Source organism: Chaetodon auriga, chromosome 5 (assembly GCF_051107435.1).
Source record: "Chaetodon auriga isolate fChaAug3 chromosome 5, fChaAug3.hap1, whole genome shotgun sequence".
Taxonomy (NCBI): Eukaryota; Metazoa; Chordata; class Actinopteri; order Chaetodontiformes; family Chaetodontidae; genus Chaetodon; species Chaetodon auriga.
This window is the reverse complement of record NC_135078.1, coordinates 11,391,149-11,408,004: the sequence shown is the minus strand read 5'-3', so window position 1 is coordinate 11,408,004 and position 16,856 is coordinate 11,391,149. Positions and strand designations below refer to the sequence as shown.

Genomic DNA, 16,856 nt, shown 5'->3' with positions numbered 1-16,856 from the left:
CACAAGATGCTGTTAACCAAGCTAATCAGTTCTAATCCAAAAACTGAACTTGATTTGTGTCAGATGATTTAACATCGTAGTTTTAATTGTCCATCAAACGTGACCATTAACTTTTAACTCAAAACAATACAGTGTAAATGTTTTCCGTTATGTGCATGAAAAACACTTGGGATTATTTATTTCAGACCACAGAAACAGTGAGCAAAAAACATTTCCATGACACTCAACACCAAATCAGATCTGCCTTAGTAGAAGAAAAGACAAAGAAAAGACAAGCAGATCCAGAGTGCTGCTTTAGGTGTAAAGTGTGATGATGAGTTTAGAGTTTAATAAACTCCAAACGTCACGATACAAAAGACTTACAGGTGAAAGTTGGAAAAATTAAATTCCTGAACATCACAGAGAGACATCAGTTTGACAGATTTTGATAATAGCAGTTTGACCATCAAAGGCAAAACCAATACTGAAAAAAGGGAAGAGTTTCTCAGTGAAAGTGTCTTTGTAAGCGTAGATGTGAGTCATGTCTTCAGGGTCGTAGAAGGACACCTTCCCCCTGTCATAGTCCAGCTGGACTCTGATCCTCTGGAGACTCTTCTTCACTGTGACAGTCTCAGCATAACCATCAGTGTATTGTTCATTGTAATATGTTAAACACCAGACCCCTTGTTTTGGGCCAGGATTCCCCGTTGCCTTCCCATCAACTGACTCTTTAGCCAAACCCACTCTCCAGTCAGGATGGTCTCCCACCTCCACCTCCCAGCTGTGTTTCCCTGAGCTGAAGCCCTCAGAGCCCAGAACAGTGTCGTAGTAACTGTATCTCTCTGGATTGTTTGGAAGCTGCTGCCATTTGTGTCCAAACCTCATACTGGTCAGATCATCAGACAGACAGACCCAGGGGCTTCCAGTGTTTGGGTCCAGAATGACAGGACTGAAGTGGACCTTGTCCTTCATCTTCTTCCAGACTGTGAAGGACAGGTTGCCCAGGTGTTTGGCCACATCTATCAGAGCTCCTGAGAGCAGCTGTGGATCTGACAGTGAGCACTGGACTCTGGCTCTGCTCTGAGTGGCTTTATAACTGCTGAGGAATGGCACGTTGTGTTTCTGCAGCTCTTCTTCAACAGCACAGATACTGTCTGACAGAGAGGAGATCTGCTGCTCAATCATCTTCATCTCTCTGCTCACAGTCCTCTTCCTCTGCTCCCCTTCCTCCCTCAGAGCTGCCAGTCCGGACTCCTCTTCCTCTTTCAGGAACTGGTGGAGCTTGTTGAACTCTGCTCTGATCTGCTTCTCTGTGGACAACAGCTGCTTCTTGGAGTGTTGAATCATTTCTTTGTATGTTTCCTTCACTTCTTTGTATTTGTCCCTCTTGTCCTGCAGAGACTGTAAGTCAGATTTCAGCTGGTCCTTCAGCTCACTGACTGCTTGTTCTACAGGAACCACCTTGTGACTCTCGTGCAGAGAAAACTCACAGACAGGACACACAGCTCGCTGCTCGTCCTCACAGAACAATTTAGGCTCTTCTTGATGTTTACTACACACCACCTCCACCTCCACCTGTCCTATTTTTGTCTCAGATGATCCAGATTTCTGTCTCTCAGTAAAGGCTTCAGCCAGTTTCTTCAGTGCAATGTTTTCTTGTGGATCGTCCTTTGAGGATTTTCTTTGACAAATGGGACAGTCTTTGTTTTTAGCTTGTTCCCAGAATTGTTGCAGGCAGCTTGAACAGAAGCTGTGGTTGCAGCTCAGAGACACAGGATCTCTGAAAGTCTCTGAACACACATGGCAACTCAGGAAACCTTCGAGAAGAGCACTTTTCTCAGCCATTTGATTGTTTTCTGTTTTGTTTTGAAATGAAAGACTCACCAAGTTTTCCTTCCCTCCAGTCCGACTCTCAGTCTCATAAATGTGTAGTGTTCAACAGATTGCCCACAATGAGAGAGAATCTGCTCTCTCAACCTCTTTCATTAGTTAATCATTGATGGTAGTTAATCTCACCCTCTCATTTCACGACCAACAGATATAACAGACACTTAACAAGCTGTCCTTCAGAACATGGAAGATTTTCGAATTCATTCTGGATCCAAACATGTTTAAACCGTCTGTGTGACGACCTGAAGTGTTGAACAGTAGGGTTGAGCCGGATACGGATAAAGCATTTTTGGCGAGTACGAGCATGATACGAGTAAAACTCGTCACTATCCGGGCTCGTGCTGAAGAAAAATCCTCATTGGGTAACTGACTGTCTTCACGCTCTGTGATTGGCCAGTCACACACAGCGCCCGCCCCTCCTTACACAGACACGATCCAGCTCACGTAGCTCTCTTCAGTACTCCTTCTTCAGCTCGCCTGTGTTTCGGTTTGTATGACATTTAAAGTTACTTGGTGAATTCGTTTCGTGACGTATGCGGTTCATTTGACAAGATAGAGCTGGAAATGGCTCGTGTCGCGTCGGTCACTGCCTCCACTCCGCTCTTATTTTGGCTGGTGATCTAAAGTCAGTTGGAAAAGTTTGCTCGTACTGAACGCGGTGCTTTTGAGAAGAATACAGTGAACAAGGCTGAGATATTATTTCCCTGTTTGCCATCACTGGATGTTTGCATGAATCACCAAGTTCACACAGATCATTAAAAAATAAACAGTCTTACAGACCACTTACACACATATAGCTGAACACAAAAAATAGCCTATATTAATATTTTTATTGTATATTAATTTCAGACTTAAAATAATGCACCGATTTAAGCCACACCCATTTCCGTTAGGCCCCGCCCACTCCGAGTACAGGATACAGATAATTTAGATGGTTGAACAAATACATTTACAGATAGCGGTGTACTCGCTCATCCCTGTGACAGGAAGGTGCACAGTTTTATCTCTTTGTCAGAGTGAACACTGGCGATGAAAAGGCCACTGATGTAAAACACTTAAGATGTAGCTTCTCTGTGACATTAAAATGAACTCTGTGTGTGTGTTAGTTTTCAGGTTTGATTAGCTAAATCCAGGGTTTACATTCTTCAGTATGCAGACTTTTAGAAACATTTGTTCATTTTCCTGTTTATTGCTGATTACCGCTCTCATTATCTTTGGACTTTGTGCAGCAGTTTTGTTTAATTGCCTGAACTTTGAACATGTACCTGTAGTAAATGTGTCATCGAGAATTTATTAACATAAAATGACAATCAAACAAAGACTTACGGGAGGGTGAGGCTGGCAAACGTCAAAACCAAAGTGATAAGTCCAAAAGCAAAATATAAGCCACAGAAACAGGACTCAGTGTCTATAAATCCAAAAAACACAGCAGGATAAGAGAACAAACAAAAACCCCAAAGCATTTGGACAGACTGCTCAGTCCTGCCTACTCACAAGAAGGCTGGACACGTGATACATGAGGCATGAAGACAAACTGGCAAAGACTGAGGGAAACACACAGACTTAAATATATTGGGAGGGAAGACTAACAAGGCACAGGTGGAAACAAATGAGTGACAGGTGACACAAATCAAACCGTCACCAGGGAGAGAAAACACAGGAAGTAAAGCAAAAGATGACACATGAGGCAAACTTTCAACATAAAACAGGAAATATCAAAACTAACACTGAACCATGACACTACTTCCTTGTTATTTCTGTTTCACTTTTTTTTTCTGTATATGATCAACAGTTTAATTGCAGTAACAGTCCTGAAGGTCATGTCTTTTTCACCTTCTTTGTCTTCAATGTGAAAGTTAGCAAATACTAAAAGCTGAATAGTAAATCTGTTCTTAACACACAGAAACATGAAAACATATCTACAATATCAGCCTCAACATTTTCTGTCTGTACAAAATTGAGGTACTTTTAATGATTTAAGTATTTATATTCCATGTTACTTTCCACTTCTTGTCCACTAAATTTAAGAGGGAAAAATTCTTTTAGCACATTACATTTATACAAGTTACTTTCAGATTAAAATGCCGTGTGTCACAAATATTCATCAGTACCATACAACTCCAAATCATCACATTCTGTTTGCTTACATTTTAGAGAGTCCCAGTTTTTCTGGATATGGCCTTGAACTTTCTTCAGAACAAATACGTATCAGAAACAGCTTTCTGAACATTTTCTTTCATGCTGACACACGTTTGGTCATTTCTGTTCTTATAGGATCATATCTGTGTGTATTTCATGTTAAACATTAGCTTCAGTGTCTTGCTTAAGGACCCTTCACCTCTGTGACCTGAGCAAGTTCGGCCCTGAACACTGACGAACTGTGTGTTGGATTCAGACCTGGACCGCTAAACAGGATGAAACACTGAAATGCCAACATGAGACTCAGATGCAGTTGATGTGTAATAATATGATATAATAATAACTGTGTGCTGGACAATTCATTTTACTCTTATATTGCATATTCGTCTCCTTCCAAACACTCCTCCTCTACTTTTCTGAACAAAACAAAAAACAATACAATACAATAAGTAAAAATTGAATACTGTATGTAATGTTATGTGGTTGTGCAGTTGGACAGCAGCAGGAAGGAAGGACCTGCAGTGTCTCTCCCTCACACACTGTGGCTGAAGCAGCCTGTCACTGGAGGAGATGCCCATGTGCTGTCAGTGTCCTGCATGTGGTGGGACATGTTCTCCAGCAGGGGCGATAGCTTAGCCATCATCTTCCTCTCTCCCATCTCCTCCACCAGTACGAGGGGGCATCCCAGGACAGAGCTGGCCTTCTTAATCAGTCTGTTAAGTCTCATCCTGTCAGCAGTTGAGATGCTGCTGCCCAAAACAGTCAAAAAAAAAAAGATTAACAAGTCATTACATTTTGTTTTATCTATGCTTTACACAGAGTCAGAGACTGTTTTGGAACAAGGTTTGTAACACTGAAACCACAAATCAGACCGTGAAACTCTGTAGTTTGTACATAAAACCAGTTGCTTTGTAACCCCTCCCCCCAGCAAAATCCTTTTTTTTCCTCATAAGATCACTCTAACCATCCTGCTTTTGATTCATTCAAGAAAAAACACACATATGAAGAGAGAGATGCAGCTGTTTAGCTTTACACAGTTTCATTCGTTGGCTGTTGAACTTCAACTTGAGCTTCACATCAGTGCTGCTGACAGAGCAGCATCTAAAGTGACCTACACAGACACTGAGGTCAGAGTAGTTTAATTGTCCATCAATATGACCATTAACTTAATTCAAATGTATGCTGCTTCAGATGGAAAATAGAAAAACAAAAGACAAGCACATCCAGAGTGCTGCTTTAGGTGTAAAGTGTGATGATGAGTTTAGAGTTTAATAAACTCCAAATGTCACGATACAAAAAACTTGAGGGTGAAAGTTGGAAAAATTAAATTCCTGAACATCACAGAGAAACATCAGTTTGACAGATTTTGATAGTAGCAGTTTGACCATCAGAGGCAAAACCAATACTGAAATATGGGAAGAGTTTCTCAGTGAAAGTGTCTTTGTAAGCGAAGATGTGAGTCATGTCTTCAGGGTCGTAGAAGGACACCTTCCCCCTGTCATAGTCCAGCTGGACTCTGATCCTCTGGAGACTCTTCTTCACTGTGACAGTCTCAGCATAACCATCAGTGTATCTTTCACTATCATACATTAAACACCAGATCCCTTCTTTTGGTACAGGATTCCCCATTGCATTCCCATCAACTGACTCCTTAGCCAAACCCACATTCCATCGAGGATGGTCTCCCACCTCCACCTCCCAGCTGTGTTTCCCTGAGCTGAAGCCCTCAGAGCCCAGAACAGTGTCATAGTAACTGTGTCTCTCTGGATTGTTCGGAAGCTGCTGCCATTTGTGTCCAAACCTCACACTGGTCAGATCATCAGACAGATAGAGCCAGGGGCTTCTAGTGTTTGGGTCCAGAATGACAGGACTGAAGTGGACCTTGTCCTTCATCTTCTTCCAGACTGTGAAGGACAGGTTGCCCAGGTGTTTGGCCACATCTATCAGAGCTCCTGAGAGCAGCTGTGGATCTGACAGTGAGCACTGGACTCTGGCTCTGCTCTGAGTGGCTTTATAACTGCTGAGGAATGGCACGTTGTGTTTCTGCAGCTCTTCTTCAACAGCACAGATACTGTCTGACAGAGAGGAGATCTGCTGCTCAATCATCTTCATCTCTCTGCTCACAGTCCTCTTCCTCTGCTCCCCTTCCTCCCTCAGAGCTGCCAGTCTGGACTCCTCTTCCTCTTTCAGGAACTGGTGGAGCTTGTTGAACTCTGCTCTGATCTGCTTCTCTGTGGACAACAGCTGCTTCTTGGAGTGTTGAATCATTTCTTTGTATGTTTCCTTCACTTCTTTGTATTTGTCCCTCTTGTCCTGCAGAGACTGTAAGTCAGATTTCAGCTGGTCCTTCAGCTCACTGACTGCTTGTTCTACAGGAACCACCTTGTGACTCTCGTGCAGAGAAAACTCACAGACAGGACACACAGCTCGCTGCTCGTCCTCACAGAACAATTTAGGCTCTTCTTGATGTTTACTACACACCACTTCCACCTCCACTTCCACCTCCACCTCCGCCTCCACCTCCACCTGTCCTATTTTTGTCTCAGATGATCCAGATTTCTGTCTCTCAGTAAAGGCTTCAGCCAGTTTCTTCAGTGCAATGTTCTCTTGTGGATCGTCCATTGAGGATTTTCTTTGACAAATGGGACAGTTCTTGTTTTTAGCTTGTTCCCAGAATTGTTGCAGGCAGCTTGAACAGAAGCTGTGGTTGCAGCTCAGAGACACAGGATCTCTGAAAGTCTCTGAACACACATGGCAACTCAGGAAACCTTCGAGAAGAGCAGTTTTCTCAGCCATTTGATTGTTTTCTGTTTTGTTTTGAAATGAAGACTCACCAAGTTTTCCTTCCCTCCAGTCCGACTCTCAGTCTCCTAAATGTGTAGTGTTCAACAGATTGCCCACAATGAGAGAGAATCTGCTCTCTCAACCTCTTTCATTAGTTAATCATTGATGGTAGTTAATCTCACCCTCTCATTTCACGACCAACAGATATAACAGACACTTAACAAGCTGTCCTTCAGAACATTTCTTTCTGGATTCAAACATGTTTAAACCCTCTGTGTGACGACCTGAAGTGTTAAACAGTGACAGGAAGGTGAACAGTTTTATCTCTTTGTCACAGTGAACACTGGTGATGAAAAGGCCACTGATGTAAAACACTTAAGATGGAGCTTCTCTGTGACATTAAAATCAACTGTGTGTGTTTGTGTGTGTGTGTGTGTGTGTGTGTGTGTTATTATTCAGGTTTGATTAGCTAAATCCAGGGTTTACATTATTTTATATGCAAAGAGATTGTCAGAAACATTTGTTCATTTTCCTGTTTATTGCTGATTACCGCTCTCATTATCTTTGGACTTTGCGTAGCAGTTTTGTTTAATTGCCTGAACTTTGAACATGTACCTGTAGTAAATGTGTCATCGAGAATTTATTAACATAAAATGACAGTCAAACAAAGACTTACGGGAGGGTGAGGCTGGCAAACGTCAAAACCAAAGTGATAAGTCCAAAAGCAAAATACAAGCCACAGAAACAGGACTCAGTGTCTATAAATCCAAAAAACACAGCAGGTTAAGAGAACAAGCAAAAACCCCAAAGCATTTGGACAGACTGCTCAGTCCTGCCTACTCACAAGAAGGCTGGACACGTGATACATGAGCTATGAAGACAAACTGGCAAAGACTGAGGGAAACACACAGACTTAAATATATTGGGAGGGAAGACTAACAAGGCACAGGTGGAAACAAATGAGTGACAGGTGACACAAATCAAACCATCACCAGGGAGAGAAAACACAGGAAGTAGAGCAAAAGATGACACATGAGGCAAACTTTCTGTTTCACTTTTTTTTCTGTATAGGATCAACAGTTTAATTGCAGTAACAGTCCTGAAGGTCATGTCTTTTTCACCTTCTTTGTCTTCAGTGTGAAAGTTAGCAAATACTAAAAGCTGAATAGTAAATCTGTTCTTAACACACAGAAACATGAAAACATATCTACAATATCAGCCTCAACATTTTCTGTCTGTACAAAATTGAGGTACTTTTAATGATTTAAGTATTTATATTCCATGTTACTTTCCACTTCTTGTCCACTAAATTTAAGAGGGAAAAATTCTTTTAGCACATTACATTTATACAAGTTACTTTCAGATTAAAATGCCGTGTGTCACAAATATTCATCAGTACCAACTCCATTCATCAGTACCAACTCCAAATCATCACATTCTGTTTGTTTACATTTTAGAGAGTCCCAGTTTTTCTGGATATGGCCTTGAACTTTCTTCAGAACAAATACATATCAGAAACAGCTTTCTGAACATTTTCTTTCATGCTGACACACGTTTGGTCATTTCTGTTCTTATAGGATCATATCTGTGTGTATTTCATGTTAAACATTAGCTTCAGTGTCTTGCTTAAGGACCCTTCACCTCTGTGACCTGAGCACATTCGGCCCTAAACACTGACAAACTGTGTCCAAAGGTCAGATGTAGCCAGAATGGAGCAGGTGGGTATTCAGTTTTCCCGAGACCACCGAGAGAGGGGTTATTCAGGTGGCCGAGGGCAGCGACGCCATCTTCAGGTTCTACGGGCTCCACTTGTTCGCGGACAGCTCGAAGCTCATCGGGTTCACGGAACTTTACTCCAGTGATAAAGAGGATGATCGTTTTGGAGCAATCGCGGCCCCCCGTCAATGGCACTTGTCTCGAGATCACAAAGGATCTCGTAGTTGCTGTGAAAGTATTTTGTTTTCTTCCTCATCGAGAACACAAAGAACTGTGGTCGATTTGGATTGAAAAGGTGGCAAAACAGCCTCCACAGAAAGAACTGGACTCAGACTGTATTCGAAGTATTTCCATTTTATGGTACTTTGTACTCTTTACTTGACCACCTTCATTCAAGCAGATAAGATGAGCTCCAATGAGCAATATCACAATGCTGCTTCCATGTTCATTCAGTATTTAAAATTCATTCATTCATCTTCTATACCCGCGTATCCCTTTCGGGGTTGCAGGGGGCTGGAGCCTATCCCAGCTGGCAATGGGCGAGAGGCGGGGTACACCCTGAACCGGTTGGCAGCCGATTGTGGGGCAACATAGACAGACATACAACCATTCACACTCACTCACTAATTTAGAGACTGAAGGACATTTGTTACGGCCGCCACCGTTCTTGTGTGTGTTTGTGTGTGTGTGTTCTTGTGCCCTGCATGTATGTGAGTAGTTGCAGGTGAGTGGGTGTGGAAACAGGACTCCTCCCCCGGAAGAGGACGGCGATTGGGGAGGAGCCAGCCGGTGCCCAATCATCTGCAAGCAGTTATCTCCTGCTGGCTACAAGAGTTGTCTCAGCCTGGCAGTGTGTGGTTGGCACGTCTCATGACCAAAGCTCGACACAGGAGAGATTCATTTGGTTTATTGTAGATTTGTCTGAGCTCGTGCTCCTTGTGTTCTTGTTGTAACCAGACCTGGGGACTGATTTTACACCCACTTCCAGTCATATTGTTTGTTGGCCTCAATAGGCTTATGGGTGCTATTTCTTTTGTATTTTGGTTCTTGTTTTCCACCTGTACCGTCGGCCTCATTTAGGAGGGTTTTATTTCCATTTCGTTTTGTTTGTGATTCAGGTCAGCTCTCGTTTTTGAGAGGTCTCTTTCGGTTATGTTTATTTCATTTGTTTGAAAAGCACCCAACTGGTCTTTTTGTTGTCTGGGAAGTTGTCCTTTGTACCCAAACAATTTAAAATGACTTGGGTTTAAATAAATAACTATATTAACCATTTACATCTGTTTTTTTTTTTTTTTTTATTACTTCTTTACCCCTAGCGAGCTGGGTCGTAACAACATTTTTCTGATAATATTACTGTACCTTTTTTTAAGTTACAATATTTTTACCTATTGCTCCTTAAATAAATAATAAAACTTAAATAACAGATTTAAATAATCTTCCATCCTGGTTCTTAACGTCCTTCCAGGTGAAAATAGAAGTGATCTGCCCTCAGACTGATGCCTGTTATTGCTCGATTGGTCATATCTGAGAAATAAAGAGGGGTGACAAATTAAAGGAAAAACCAACATTAAATATTGAAGTAGTTTGGCATTCGGCCACTAGGAGGTTTGTCAGAGATTCTGCAAGTGTGTGAACTCCACAGGAGAGATGACCAAGATTCTTCCACAACATATTCCCTGGTCTGCTGTTTGGATGGTGGAGAGTGTCGTCTAACACAAACACCTCCCATCGCTGATCATTTGGGTGAAGATCCTGTGACTGTGAAGGCCTTAATATATGATTCATATTATTTTCATGTTCCTCGGACCATTCAGGGACCCTCATGGCCTGTATGGAAACATCGGCATATCTGTATTTTAGTTTTTTAGTTTTATCGTCCGTCTGGTTATGACCTTATAAATCAGATTTATTCACACTGAGTTCATTTTTTTTTAACAGTTTAAAGACTCTTGGAGTGTTACGCCCGGCCTAGGGGTGCACAAACACAACACGAAGAGTCCCCATCTTCCCCAGGTCCCAAGTAGCCACAGATCCAAAGCACAAGTTTACCACAGAATTACTATATTTATTTACAAAAGAAAATGAATGAACAACAGGTTCAGGGCAATAAATGGCTTCAGGGTGGACCAAGGCCAAAACAACAAACAAAACGATTCTAACAGCGGAGGATATAACTTACCTAACAAAAGCAAAGGAACCGAAAGACACAGGACTTACCTCCCTAACTAAGCAAAAACAGAGGATAAGAGTTGGTTTAACAAAACTGGCAGCCCACCCCTACTAAAGAACATCACTGGATTTACTTAGGAGCAACGTGTGGCCAGTTCGGAGAAGAGGGAGATGAGGAATGCCTGCTGCTGTCCAGCTGCCGACCGCCATCTTGGACCATTTTATAGGAGGTACCTCCAGAAACAGCCAATCCACCAGCCAGGATTGAAAACCATTGACCAATCACCTCTCAGCAATGACACTGCAATCTTCATAAAGAAAACTACATAAACACAGACAAGGAGAACACACTAAAACCAACAAAAATTACCACTGTGGTCGTAACAGGAGACAATGAGCAATATAAAAAAACTTGTTACATGACAAAATAGTAACAAACTGTAAATAATTTACAAGATAAAAATAAATTAAGCAATCAGATTGTTTCTGCTGAAATGTATTTTCAGCATCATCATCATGAAGCATGAACCAAACAGGAGTCAGTGATATCGATGAAACACAGCAGCTGCAGGTCTGCTGGTTGTGGAACAGACGCTCCTGTAGCGCCTCCTGGAGGCCAGAAGTCTCCTCTGCAAGTGGAGCAGCTGTGGTGTCTTTTTGACCCAGGTGGAGGTGCTGACGGTCCAGGAGAGGACCTCAGAGATCTGGACACCCAGTGACCGTCTCCACCTCTGCTCCAATGATGTTGATCTGATCTCATCACCACAGTGTCAAATGCAAACACAGTAACTTTTACAAACCTTTGAAACAAATTTAGCTCAGTTAAAAGATCATTTCCAACTTGGAAGTGGTGTGGGAGGCTGAAGGAGGTTCAGGTATTTCAAGCGAGGTTAAAAGAGTCTAAACTGGTCTGTCTGCAGTCCTGACTGGTCACCCACTGAAAATGTTTGCTGCATGATGAAACGTAAAATACACCAAAGGAGACGCTGAACTGTTGAGCAGCTGAAGTCGTACATCAAGCAGGAATGGGAAAACATTCCTCTTCCAAAATGACAGCAGTTTGTCTCCTCAGTTCCCAAACGAACGCTGACAAAGAAGAAGTGATGAAACAGAGTGATAAACATCAGCCTGTCCCAACTTTATTCAAACGTGTTGCCGCCATCAAATTCTACATGAAGACAGATTTACAAAATCAAGAGTCCCAGTTTTTCTGGATATGGCCTTGAACTTTCTTCAGGACAAATACGTATCAGAAACAGCTTTCTTGACATTTTCTTTCATGCTGACACACGTTTGGTCATTTCTGTTCTTATACGATCATATCTGTGTGTATTTCATGTTAAACATTAGCTTCAGTGTCTTGCTTAAGGACCCTTCACCTCTGTGACCTGAGCACGTTCGGCCCTGAACACTGACAAACTGTGTGTTGGATTCAGACCTGGACCGCTAAACAGGATGAAACACTGAAATGCCAACATGACACTCAGATGCAGTTGACGTGTTATAATATGATATAATAAAAACTGTGTGCTGGACAATTCATTTTACTCTTATATTGCATATTCTTCTCCTTCCAAACACTCCTCCTCCACTTTTCTGAAGCAGGTGTTAAAGTCAGAAACACCTTGTGTGTCATCATGTGTTTCCTGGGGAGGATTTCCAAGAGGTTGACTCATAAAATTATTCAGTGTTTAATCAGAACTGTAGCAGGTGACAGAGTTCAGGCTGTAAAAGGTCACATTTGGACGTCCAGATGACGATCTGCTGCCATCTTTTCAGGCCTCTGGCTCTCAGCAACAAGTAAAATAAAGGCAACAGTTTGGTCATGTTTGTCTTATCAATGTCGATGTTTTATTTCAAAACATTTCAACACTTTGATTGTATTAAAGTAAAAGCAGTTTGAGAAAATTATTGATTGAATGACTTTGAAAATTAGTTGAAAGATGAAAATTAATAGTGAAAATAAAGCTTTCAGTGGTTACATGATTTCAAATTAAAGACTATTTCAAATTAAAATATGCATATATTTGCAACTTAAATGTGTTGGTCATCCTTGGAAAATGTTAAAAAACAAAACTTTGGAGATAAAAGTTTTAAAATGATCACACTAAATGTTCTACAGTTCTTGAAGCATGTTCACACCACAAACAGCGTTTTGGAGAAAATCCTACACACACCAAATTAATCTGGATCTAACCTGGATCTCCACATGTTGTTCATTTACTTTCAAATTACAGGATTTTCACCTTTAAAGAACTAACTGTTATTGTCTGTAATTGACACGAAACCAGCACATTATAAAAATCTGAATGAATCACTTGGACCTCACCATCCTCCCTGATCATCACACAGAAACATCACTTTGACACATTTTGATAGCAGCAGTTTTAGCATCACCAGTGTCTCCAATATGAAAATATGGGAAGAGTTTCTCAGTGAAAGTGTCTTTGTCAGTGTAGATGTGAGTCATGTCTTCAGGGTTGTAGAAGGACACCTCCCCCCTGTCATAGTCCAGCTGGACTCTGATCCTCTGGAGACTCTTCTTCACTGTGACAGTATCATTAAAACCACCAATGTATTTTCCACTGCGATGCATTAAACACCAGATTCCATATTTTGGTGTACACTGCCGCTCCCCCTTCCTGTCAACTGACTCTTTAGCCAAACCCACATTCCATCGAGGATGGTCTCCCACCTCCACCTCCCAGCTGTGTTTCCCTGAGCTGAAGCCCTCAGAGCCCAGAACAGTGGGATATTTAGTGTTTCTCTCTGGATTGTCAGGAAGCTGCTGCTTTGTGTCTCCACGCCTCACACTGGTCAGATCATCAGACAGACAGAGCCAGTGGCTTCCAGTGTTTGGGTCCAGAATGACAGGACTGAAGTGGACCTTGTCCTTCATCTTCTTCCAGACTGTGAAGGACAGGTTGCCCAGGTGTTTGGCCACATCTATCAGAGCTCCTGAGAGCAGCTGTGGATCTGACAGTGAGCACTGGACTCTGGCTCTGCTCTGAGTGGCTTTATAACTGCTGAGGAATGGCACGTTGTGTTTCTGCAGCTCGTCTTCAACAGCACAGATACTGTCTGACAGAGAGGAGATCTGCTGCTCAATCATCTTCATCTCTCTGCTCACAGTCCTCCCCTTCTGCTCCTCTTCTTCCCTCAGAGCTGCCAGTCTGGACTCCTCTTCCTCTTTCAGGAACTGGTGGAGCTTGTTGAACTCTGCTCTGATCTGCTTCTCTGTGGACAACAGCTGCTTCTTGGAGTGTTGAATCATTTCTTTGCATGTTTCCTCCACTCGTTTGTATTTGTCCCTCTTGTCCTGCAGAGACTGTAAGTCAGATTTCAGCTGGTCCTTCAGCTCACTGACTGCTTGTTCTACAGGAACCACCTTGTGACTGTGGTGCAGAGAAAACTCACAGACAGGACACACAGCTCGCTGCTCGTCCTCACAGAACAATTTAGGCTCTTCTTGATGTTTACTACACACCACCTCCACCTGTCCTTTTTCTGTCTCAGATGATTCAGATTTCTGTCTCCCAGCAAAGACGTCAGCCAGTTCCTTCAGTACAAAGTTCACTCCTGGATCTTCTTTTGAGGATTTTCTTTTACAAATGGGACAGTTTTTGTTATTAGCTTGTTCCCAGAATTGTTGCAGGCAGCTTGAACAGAAGCTGTGGTTGCAGCTCAGAGACACAGGATCTCTGAAAGTCTCTGCACACACATGGCAACTCAGGTAACCTTCGAGAAGAGCAGTTCTCTCAGCCATTTGTATCCAAATTGTCTTTCAAGATAAGACTCACCAAGTTACTGTTCCTTCTCTTGAGTGCTTAAAGTCTTCCAGCTGTTTGTTTTCCAGCAGAGATCTCACACGATGTAATGGCGTCTCAGCTCTGTTCAACAAGGTCGACTTATTCTTTCATTTTCACTTCTCTCCGTTTCAGCTGAAATTATGAGGAGGAAATGCTGCTATGTCATGTGGCCACCAGCAGATGGAGTCAGAGTGCTTTCAGAGGTAAATACTTCACTCACTGTAGAACAAATTCACTACACATGCATGTGTGGACAAACAAAAGGAAAACATCTAAACATCGGTTTTGTTTTCTGTTTCCTTAATAAAGAAGACATAAAAAGAATATGATTCATGCAGCCATTAAAACACCATAAACCTGAAACAGGGAGAGTTCTTTTTTCCTTAGTCCTCCAGTGAGGACTGAACATTTCAGCAGGGTGACAGACACCAAACTTGTTTGTATGTATAATTATTTAATTGGGACTAAATGTGTGTAAAATGCATTGGGTAAAAAAAAGGCCAGGGAGAAGGACTAAGGAGGAATAAAGAGGATGATAGTATTGGAGCAGTCACGGCCCCTGTCACTGTCACTGTCACTAGTCACGAGATCACAAAGGATCTTGTAGTTGCTGTGACAGTGTTTTGTTTCCTTCCTCACCGAGAACAGAACTCCACAGAACTTCAAACAAGTCCAGGAGCACAATCCACATCTTCACCCTGTTCATAGATCCTCAGCACGTGAAGCACTTTGTAACTCCATATAAATATAGTCTTTTACGGTCCAGAGTTTCCTTCAGTGTTTAAGACTTTTTTTAAAAACTCTTCCCACCATGAAGACTTTCGCCAAAGGAAAGCATTTGAAATATTTTGCACTCAACATGAATTTTCAACTGATTTCTTCTGTTGTTCTTGTGCAGCAGCAGAATACAAAGAGCACACACACAAAACGGGAAACAGACATCAGTCATGTCTGTTTCCGTAAAGACTGATGGTGTCAGGTTTTTTGCTGTTTCACTAAATCCGACACAGCTCATATAAACCCACACTCTCTACGACCAAGCTTCACCGTCTCTAATGAGTAAACACATTCAGACATCCAGTTCTGTGATTTTAAACTTTCTCGTCCCCTCAGTTCCTCGTGGTCACACTCTGACTGCACCAAGCTCTCTTCAAGTCTTGATGTGACCACAAGGTGTCGCCAAAATGCACAAAACTCATCTGTAGATTATTTAATTTACAGTATGTTAAATGTTGATTTGTTTTCTTGCTTTTCTTCAGTCATTCAGTCACTTGACTTTTACCGTAGAAACAGCCATTTTGTCCCAGTTGTTTCAGGAGGAAACTGGTCTGTGTTTTCTGTGAATATCTGTCACTTTGTACTTTAAGGTGAACAAAATAAAGAGATTTATTTTCAGTCATCTGATAAAAGATGAACACAGACATTAATGGTGGATGCAAACACAACCTGGATGTCTTGTGAATGTCATCAGCAGGTCTGAGGATGCTGTCAGGCCTCATTTCGGCTTGTCGAGGTTAAATAAGACAGCTGATAACTGAGGGATTCAGGCTTCACCCGAAGTTGTTGTCAAGTTAAAGATCCTGGAGGCCGGACTTGAATATTGGAGAAACGGCTGAAATCACTGCATCAGAGGATTCATTTCTTCTTCTCCTGTGTCCTCCTCTCCTTCCTCTTTGTCCTCTTCTTCTTCTTCCTCATGAGTGGTGGAAAGTACCCACAGGGTGTACATTTACTCAAGTACTGGTCTCAGACTGTACTTTAAGTATTTCCATTTCATGGTACTTCATACTCTTTACTCGACCACCTTCATTTTTCAGATATAATTAATTTGCAGATTAAGATGTTTCCACATTATAAAGTGATAAATTTGATGCACTGTTTTAGATCAAACTACCCTTTAGTGTTTAAAGTAGATAAGGTGAGCTCCGTCGTCAGCAGCTGAAAACACGGCCAGGACCCAGGATGCAGAGACTGTAGCAAAGTTTATTTTCACACTTAAAGTATCAACAAAAAGCAACGAAAATCACCACTAAGAGGGAAGAAGACAAGGTAGGCTCAAAAACTCTAACTGAAAATACAATTTCTTTCGCCAACGGAAAAAGCTACGGAAAACACAAAATCACCAATGCTGGGAAACACTCGAGTATCACGAGGAACTAAAAGTCATCTCAACAGGGAAAGAAACGGTTCGCCAAAATAAAGACTAAAGCACTCGAGAGACACTGAAGCTGGAAGCGAGGAAAGAGGAAAGGCAGAGCAGCGTGGCGAGACACGTGTGCGTAGGGCAAGGAAAACCTTCAGGCACTGAGCCGGTGGATGAGCTGGCTGAAGGAGCACGCGGCTGATCACCTGATGCCGCTCAGGTGTGTC

General features: G+C 42.1%; 1 protein-coding gene across 1 annotated transcript; it reads right to left on the bottom strand.

The window, feature by feature from the left end:
* Positions 1–359: 359 nt before the first annotated feature.
* On the bottom strand, positions 360–14,443 carry LOC143320664 (E3 ubiquitin-protein ligase TRIM39-like). The gene is made up of 4 exons (XM_076730502.1): positions 13,034–14,443; positions 1,077–1,242; positions 724–962; positions 360–389 (listed from the first exon to the last, which is right to left on the bottom strand). Exons 1-4 carry the CDS (start codon positions 14,441–14,443, stop codon positions 360–362), a joined length of 1,845 nt encoding a protein of 614 aa, XP_076586617.1.
* Positions 14,444–16,856: the final 2,413 nt, after the last annotated feature.